The following is a 9,023-nucleotide window of genomic DNA, read 5'->3' as shown; positions in this document are numbered from 1 at the left end:
AGAACATAAAAACAATATTGTAATAATACTTTATTGTGCATAAAACAGCAAACTTCAATAGGAAATTATTAACGATAAAACATCCGAATCTGATATTCGATGTTTTAACATCTTCGAATGATAAAAAAACCGAATATTTCCATAAAAAAATAATATTCATGTTACATGTCAAAAATGATAAAGAGGAAAACTAAAATTAAATGGTTTTCTAGATACACTCAATAATCACACTGATAATCTCACATATAATTTATCTAGATAAAAATTGGCATCGTATCTAACGCTACATACATATATTATGGCAGGGACGCAATATGATAGGAAAATTACGATTGTACGTGATCGGTACGTTAGCAGCGTAAAACATGCGACATTAAAAAGCGCGACAAATCTCGAGAAATATATGATATAATACGTATTGTATATCTATATATTTTTTACATATGTGTGTGTGCGTGTGTGTGTAACTTCTATCATCTATAAAAAAATAACGCGAGTCTATAAAAATACGCTATTATCGGTATCAAAATTTGGGTCGTGGAAGGAGAAACTCATATCAAATAAATTTTTATCTTATTCCTTTTTACAGTATACAATCCCCATTTTAAGCGTTGTGTGAATTTCATTTTCTCGCAAGTTAGTATAAATCACTCGTTCAGGCACTCCATTTATGCTTGATGACTAATCGATTATATCGAATATGAAAAGATATATTAGTACGGCTGACAGAGAAAAAGGATTTTTTTTTTTTTGTAAACTCGTGGAGTTGGCTTTGGCACGCGATTGTGTCTTTCAAGTCTCCCTCTCTGCACGGAAGTCGTAGAAAAACTGAAATAAAGTATCGCATTGGTGATTTAACCGACATAATGACATTAAACACTCGTAGGAAAAGGCATAAACGTACTTCTTTATCCAAATCTTTCTGGGTCCACACTTTGATAACAGGAAGTTTGTCCTGTGTTGAAAAAAAAAAAGATGTTAATCGGTGATTGTTTTCTATTCTTGTACACATTGCTATACTTACACTGGCAGAATTAGAGTGATTAATGATAAGACGAGGATTAAGTGCGAACGGAACGCCATCTAGATCGGATGATCCTGGAAGTGTGCCGTAATTCGACGTTGAACCGACGATAGGTGACACGGACGTGGGCGGTTGAGGCGCGGGCCTTGTGGGCCTGATTCGGGCGCTAGGACTAAGAACTTCGTAATCTCGATCGCTAGATTCATCGAGTTTGTTAGATGCAACATTGATTTGAGGATAAATCCCGTTAATTGATGGTTTTGGCGAGAACTTTGGTTTCGGAGGCCTCTCAGGCGCTAGCCTATGAGGAGTTCCATTTGAAGGATTCGGAGAAACGCTTTGCAGTAAGCTAGATGTGTTGTAAAAATTATGTATTCACAATGTGAAATTCGCACACATTAATGTAAAGAAAAAAACTTACTCTATATTAACATATGATTGTGAATCCATGTTAGTATTTGTGATATCTACGGTTTTATAACACACACGAACACCATTTATAATGCTGAAAAGAGAAATGTAAAATCTATCATAAATAAAGTATCAAAGTTTTACTTGTGGATATGAATATATTAAATAGTACAAAATTTTTAATACAAAGTAGTGAAAGTAAAAAGAGCTTGTATTAAATTTGAAACATTAAAAAATACTTACCCAGCAGCAGAAAATCCTATAGGAGCCAAATTGGAGTCCTTGTTGATCATTCTGCTGCATATTATAATATCAGTAACCGCTTTTGCACAAGAGTCCTTACTACTAAGTTTATAGCACACTTGTTTTTTGCGCCAGGCCTTTTGCCCTATAAATGATTAGAAATATATATTTATAAATATAATAACGGTAACTTTATTCACTAGTAATAGTGAAAATATATTAGTAAGCAAACAAAAAACTTACTGGAATCTACAGTATAGGAGATCATGTTATATCTCTCTGGTGGAACTTCTCGTTCATTAATTACCAGAATATCTTCTACTACACAATTGGGCTGACCTTCAGTCTTTGAGAAACAGATATATCTACCCTTTTTTTTAATAAATAATCCAGTTTCTCTCCACAAATCTGCATCTGTGTCTTGATCGTAGGTTCTTGAAACCTATAAATACATTTATTAATACTATTTGCAAAACAATTCTTATTTGTTCTATAAATGTATTAATGTTATACCACTGTAAAATTTGGTGGACATTTATCTATATCTTCCACAACACTAATGGCAGTTATGGGTCTGTCATCTGGCAGCACAGCTGATACTTGATGAACCAACATTTTACAATTGGTTTTTCTGGACATTTCTGAGATTTTGGAGATAGCTGTCAATCCATTTTTAATTAATGCACAAAATTTCTCATAATGCTAAAAAACTAAAATTTACTAAACACAATTTACAAATATGTACAATTAAAATTTTTTCATAATTTCTCTATTTATATGTGTATACACATTCAGTGAAGTTTTCATTTTTAACATTTTTTATAAGACCGTATGAACTTGCAACATTATTATGACAACAACATTACTGCTGGCACAAAGAACTTATCAATAGAGTTTCACAAAATAAAAAATACAAAACACAAAAATAAACGAATGTTCAATTTTCAGCGCTTACATATACGTATATTAAGTATAGAAATTTACGAAAGACATAAAGATTAATATCAGAACCCAAGAATCAATGTGAAAGATACGTTGTATATAAGGTGGAATAATGGATACTAAGCAACGTGGTAACAAAAATATTAAAACACACTACAATATCGAAAAAACATCGAAGAACACGAAAGAAGCTCCACAGGGAGCCGGCACCGTTACCCCGTAAGGGCGTGCTCAAAAAAAAGACTAAGGGTCAATAGAAAGATCGAGGTATGTATTGGATTCTCGAAGTCTTTAAACATATATTTCTTCCTCTCCTCTACATATACATTTATATTGGACGTGTCATCAGTTTAAAAATGACATCGGACAACTTTCGGGATATGCAACAAAGACTGACCTTTTGACGATGTTGCGCACCGTTATCTCGTACTACCTCGTTTTATATTTCTCACACGATCGCACACTCCGCACTGACGCAACAACGAAGATACAACGCAAGAGCGTGGTTTATATCACCGACGCTCATTTTCGGAGTCAACAACGACGTAATGACGTCAAACGACAATAACATCTACTACCCGTCACTCGACCGAGAACTCCGCGAAACTGTCCGAAAACACACCGAGTTTTGCCGAAATAATCACAAACAGGGCGGCGGATCAGGGCCAACAAACTCAAGAATCATCAAGTTCCATACTTTAAGGCTCCGTCACAGTGGCGCTTGTGTCGCTAGTAAAAAGAAACAAATTTTCTAAAGTGGCAGAAAAATGAGACATAATAAGAAGTGAGACAAATTACACAATGAAGAAAAAGACAGATGGAATAAGTTAAACATGTGCCGTTTGCACTAAAGATGAGATTAATGATACAATGAATAAGCCGCAAGAATGATTAATATACTCTTTTTGCAAGAGTATATATATTTATTGTTTTTTCCAAAATTATTATGTTGTTTATCAACAATGTTGAAAGCGCAGAATTATCAAGGATATGTACAAAAATCTGTAATCAAATGCACTACTTTACATTCAAATTTAATACAATTAGGATAGTTTATCGTAGAGAATACTGTATAAAAGCTTACAAAAATAGTAGTTTTAATGATGTATTATATAGTATCGCAATTTAATAGATAAAAATCCACATCTTTTTAATATTCATTACAAAACATCATGGTAACTTATTTTTAAAAAATGACAATATATATTAATTAAATATATAACATATACATTACATAACGAATACATAAAACTAACCGTAGAAATACAAAAGAATACTTTTTTTAAACTTTTATGAAAGAGAAGACAACATATAAATTTCCATACATGATATACAAGATATAAATTTTTCATAACATCCATACAAATGATGGATTTATATAGATAGAAACATCTGTTCAACATGCTTTCTTACATATATATAAAAGTTATTGTTATTATAAACACAAATGTTTTAAATACCACGAGGAATATCGCAGTGTTCTTCTTTTTCTATAGGAATTGTAACATCTGTTTTAAAGACATATGTCATTACTGCCGCAATAAAGATTGTCAATATCATGTAAATAACAAGCATGTATTTCACAGTAGAAACCTCACTATGTACCTTGACATAACTTTCCTCTAAGTGATTTATCTAGAATAAGATATAAAAATATTATACACACATATACACGCGTATATATGTACGCATGTTGCATCTTGTCACACATACTTTAGAAAAAAGTGCATCAATATTACGATCATTTCCTGAAGTTAACATAGAGTGGGATTTTTGTGTCTCGTTACTTTCATTGTTACCGTCACAACATCGTAGTCTGTGCATTTCTGTTGCTTTTCCAGACTATAAAAAAAGAGCATATTCTATTAATACTCTAACTGTGGTTTTGTACTTGGAAATAATTATAAACGTTTTAAGATTTAGATATTTTTTATCTACATAAAAAATTAAACTATTAAATCAGTCTTTTTCTTTTTAACACACCTTCCAGAGTACAGTTAATTCTTGTGGTGTAGCATTGTCATTTTTTAAAGGAAGGCACATTACTAGGAATCGATCATTGTGCAATAAACCACGCACATTGTAACCAGGTTGTAATATAACTGTAATACTTCTCTGTTTGGATGGTTGCAAAACTCCAGAACTTGGTCGTACTCTGAATTTCTCAGGAGAAGTTGTCTTTATCTACAAATAATATTAAAACGTTATACATGTATATATGTGCAATATAAATATGTATACACATTTATGCACCTTAAAAGATAAAGATTTTTCAGTTGTAATATTTTTCAGTGCAATTGTCCCAACAATGTCATTTCCATCCTTGTTAAATGTAATCACTTCTGCAGGATCTATTGCTAACACTAGAAACATTCTATTTATTTAATGCTGCACAGTTCTACTTTTTAGATTATGTTCAATATTAAATGCAATAAATTTTTACAAATAATAATGTTTGTATAATATAAATAAATTACTGAACGTACATTGTTCTTCATTAGTCTGATCTCCAAAACTAGTTGGGCTCTGTTCTGTAAACGGTGAGGTTTCTGCAAAATGCACCTAGAAAACATATAACAAATGTGTTATTTTATTAAATAAATTTTAGGAAATAAATTGAAATTACTAACAAATTTCCTAATGAAACAAAAGAGAGATGATAAAGAAATTATAGTACTACTAATATAAATTTCAAGTTTTAATACGAACTTTAATAAAATAATTACGTATATATACCTTCTTGTTATCAAATTTGCCATTTAACGTATCATCTCCATTTGTTTGTGCCATTGGAACAAATTTGAAGACATAATCGTTGTTACCTCCCCAACATTTAAGTGCATCATTTGGGTCAACATATTCTTTCACTGTCGATTTATTAACAAACTTAATCTTTGGAATAGCTTTAGCAGGTAACCACGATTTTATTATTTTAAACGCTGCATTCAACACCCATGGCATATCGAAAATTATAATGTAATTTAAGAAATTTGGATAATATGATTTAAATAAACCAATGAGGTATTTAGTAAACTCCATATCCAAATTCGAAAGTCCGGTCTCTGCCATGTCAAAGAATATTGATATTTGATTTCCATTTCCTTCTCTAAAGAGAATTGTAAAGAAAAACACATTAATTAGAAGGTAAAAAACATATTAAAAACAAACATTATAATGTCGACATCAGACAAATAATGATAATATTAATCATCTCAAGTGAATGCTTGATTTAAATATTTCAATAAATTCTATTTTGATCTTAAATAAAAAATCACTTCAAAGTGTAATTGAAAAATGCTTATTCACTGAGTTTTTCTGTAAACTGCAAGATTGCATAAAACGATATTTATACAAGTTCAACAAGAATTTTTGACCATTCACACAAAGCAAAGTCTTGATAATTATAAGGTCCAAAGTATATATGTAATTGTATAACTTACATTTTAAATATTATTTTAAATATCTACTCAGGATGAATAATGTCAACATTATTTAGCTAATATTGACAGTAAGAATTTAATCATTTTGATGTGTGTGTATACATATGTATATACATGTATAAAAGAATGACTAAACAATATCTTATGTCTCACTAAATATTGTATTATACATTTAATCCATAAGATAACAAAGTTTGTCATCTTTTAAACATGTATCTTTTATATGTGTATTTTTACATAAAATTAAAATATTTAAAACTACCTTTCTAATCTCTCAAACCAATAAACTATACATCTCTGAAGCTCTGAAAAATCTTTTGCTGCCTTGAAATGTAATTTTGACTTAATTATAAGCAGTTTCTTGCCATCTTTATCTTTACCATGACTAAAACATATCCCTTCTTCTAAATAATCTCTCCTTATATTGTCTTCAGAAATATCTATAAGATGAGATTAAAATATAAAATATAAAAGAAAAATAAAGAAACACACTTGTATAAATTTTAATTATTCTATTTATATTCTATATATATTTAAACTCTGTACACATATATATATACATATAAATTATTATATAACAATAAAAAAATCAACAGAACTTTACCATTTGTTCCAAACTTTCTCCTCCAACTGCAAACTTCCCAAAGCATATTGAATGCTTCCTGCTCATCGAATTCATAATGTTCCAAGAATCGCTTCAACCAGTCATCATTATTTTTTATCCTAGCTATATCAGCAGGATGAAAACCTCCTGCAACCAACATTTATTAATCAGAACACACAGTGACATGTAAGAAAATCTGCTATTCTTGTTTTAGTTTTGCATTTTGCACTTTTCTCAAAATAATTAACGCAAGCAAACATTTCTGCAACTATCTGCATATAATTCTTTCTTTTGACTGTAGAATCAATTGTTTTTGATTAAATACGCGATCAAATGTGACCTTTGCACATGTCACATGAGCTCCTCTTTTGACATGTGTATAGTATGACACAACTGATACGCGTTAGAACAGTGGAAATCGCTGAATCGATGTTGTAGAAATGATTGAATGTGTATGATGAGATCCATATGTACACACTGGGATCGGGCGGTCCCTCGTCGTCCAGCTTCTTCAGAAATTTCTCGCGAAGTTCTGCGATCGCCTTCGCGTGCGTCTCCATCCTTTTCTGTGTCCAACCAGCGATCGGGAGAATGACACTTTGACCGGCGCCGAGAACTTACCCAGATGATTCTTGTTTACAGGGGGGACAAACTCACTCTTGGAAAAAGTGGGGACAGTTTTCAGCGCCGTCTACGGCGAGGACCACATTCTTTGCGAACTAAAAAAAGTAGCGAGGGTACCGGCGCCGCGTTTAAATCGCTCGCACGTAGGTAAAATGAATTATAAGTTTCTGAGCGTGAATATTTTTGGACAATTGTCGGTGTTTTACACCACTTTCGTTATTATCTGCTAATTTAAACAAATATACAACTCCGTGGGTTGGCGTCAGGAACCCAGTCCACGGTTTTAAACCTATCATCAAAAAGACGTAGAATGACGTGTGGACTAGCTTTATAGGTCCACTGAGCCAAAAGAGCACCAAACCAACCTTCTCTCTGCCTATAGTAACCATGATGGTAGCGGTCCAAGTTGCGCTACAAATGCTTCATTCTACGTAAAGCTTTTGTCTTTTGACATCATGAAATCAGGTTAGGGTTAGATATCACAAGCACCAGTTATCACGGAAACGGTATCTGTTATTCCGCACAACGTGCGAATCGGTAAGATATTTATACTGAATATATTTGTTGGTATTATATGCGATGTTTGAATATAAAACTCTAAATATATTACATGCAACATTGTCACGTTCAATACATAATCAACGTACGACTTATATGCAATATTGTGTATTAATTATTTGTTTTTTCTTGTTGTAAAGAAAGGACTCGTAAAACGATATAAATATTCCAAAGTAAATATGGATGATGAAACATTGAACAGGTAATTTTATAAATATCTGTAAATGTTTTCGAATAACTGATATATTATTCTATAAAAAGCAAGCTTATATAAAAACATAGATCACTGGTAAATATTATATAGGCTTGCGGTTGAAGCTTTATTAGAAGAAGCCAAACTTGGTGCACGAAGAGCTGAAATAATGGGGCCTAGTGGATGGGTGAAACCTAAAGAAACAGTCAACAAAAGATTTCTTCACTCAACATTACGAAATGCAGTAATAGCAAACAAGCATCGAACTTCAAAACAAGAGAAAGTAAAAGTTCATACACAACCTCACAAGACAGATGTTAAAAAATCATAGATCTAAATTATATATATATATATGTGTTATTTGTGTGCTAGTGTATATTCTTGATATATATTTTTGAAAGCTTGCTTTGTTTTTCATAGGTTCATACATATAGTATATAAATATATTTACAAATATTGTTACTAAACAATTGCAATTTATTTATAATCATACATTATAAGTCAATGTTACGTGTTTTGTGTACAAAAATGAAATACAGTTTCTGTATAAAAAAGTGTATTAATAAATGGTATAAGAATTGTAATACACACAATCGTCAATATAGAGAAATACAAATTCTAGTGTTTTTAAAACTCTGAATTCTTTTCTTGCCAGTATATATCTGTACACATATGTAATTACTTACACATATATATAATTACATATATATATATATATATATATAAATTTTCGAGTTTAGATACTTTGAATCAAAATATTTTAATCTTGCAAATTATTTCTTGTAAGTTAATCTAGTAATTTGTGACCTTCATAGAAATCGTTTCTGTTTAAATTATTTGTAATAGTTGCTCTTTCTAGAGTCTAGAAATAAAGGATAAAATTTATTTGATAATTTTATAAATAATTTCTAATAAATCTTTTACAATAATTGTCAAAACTTTTATTAATAACTATTGCAAAGTATATAAAAAAGATTACACTCT

General features: G+C 30.9%; 2 protein-coding genes and 1 long non-coding RNA gene across 4 annotated transcripts; 1 reads left to right on the top strand and 2 right to left on the bottom strand.

The window, feature by feature from the left end:
- Positions 1–716: 716 nt before the first annotated feature.
- Positions 717–3,323, bottom strand: LOC109856524 (multivesicular body subunit 12B). Of its 2 annotated transcripts, none has more exons than XM_020431899.1 (8): positions 3,018–3,323; positions 2,192–2,319; positions 1,922–2,120; positions 1,679–1,823; positions 1,446–1,529; positions 1,025–1,373; positions 905–955; positions 717–828 (listed from the first exon to the last, which is right to left on the bottom strand). In XM_020431899.1, exons 2-8 carry the CDS (start codon positions 2,315–2,317, stop codon positions 793–795), a joined length of 990 nt encoding a protein of 329 aa, XP_020287488.1. In that variant the 5' UTR covers positions 2,318–2,319; positions 3,018–3,323; the 3' UTR covers positions 717–792. The 2 variants fall into 2 exon arrangements, with proteins under 2 accessions (XP_020287488.1, XP_020287481.1); XM_020431892.1 differs by having other exon boundaries at positions 2,192–2,337; positions 3,018–3,322.
- Positions 3,324–3,880: 557 nt separating this feature from the next.
- Positions 3,881–7,308, bottom strand: LOC109856497 (motile sperm domain-containing protein 2-like). Its single transcript, XM_020431838.1, has 9 exons — positions 7,143–7,308; positions 6,665–6,811; positions 6,323–6,500; positions 5,357–5,726; positions 5,107–5,182; positions 4,874–4,983; positions 4,604–4,804; positions 4,334–4,462; positions 3,881–4,255 (listed from the first exon to the last, which is right to left on the bottom strand). The coding sequence occupies exons 1-9, from the start codon at positions 7,222–7,224 to the stop codon at positions 4,073–4,075; spliced, it is 1,476 nt and encodes a 491-aa protein (XP_020287427.1). The 5' UTR covers positions 7,225–7,308; the 3' UTR covers positions 3,881–4,072.
- Positions 7,309–7,713: 405 nt separating this feature from the next.
- On the top strand, positions 7,714–8,979 carry LOC109856786. The gene is made up of 3 exons (XR_002250419.1): positions 7,714–7,825; positions 7,987–8,048; positions 8,151–8,979. It is a non-coding gene; the product is annotated as an uncharacterized LOC109856786 (long non-coding RNA).
- Positions 8,980–9,023: the final 44 nt, after the last annotated feature.

Source organism: Pseudomyrmex gracilis, unplaced genomic scaffold (genome assembly GCF_002006095.1).
Source record: "Pseudomyrmex gracilis isolate BER0280 unplaced genomic scaffold, ASM200609v1 scaffold_4, whole genome shotgun sequence".
NCBI classification, from domain to species: Eukaryota; Metazoa; Arthropoda; class Insecta; order Hymenoptera; family Formicidae; genus Pseudomyrmex; species Pseudomyrmex gracilis.
This window is presented reverse-complemented; position numbering and strand designations above follow the sequence as displayed.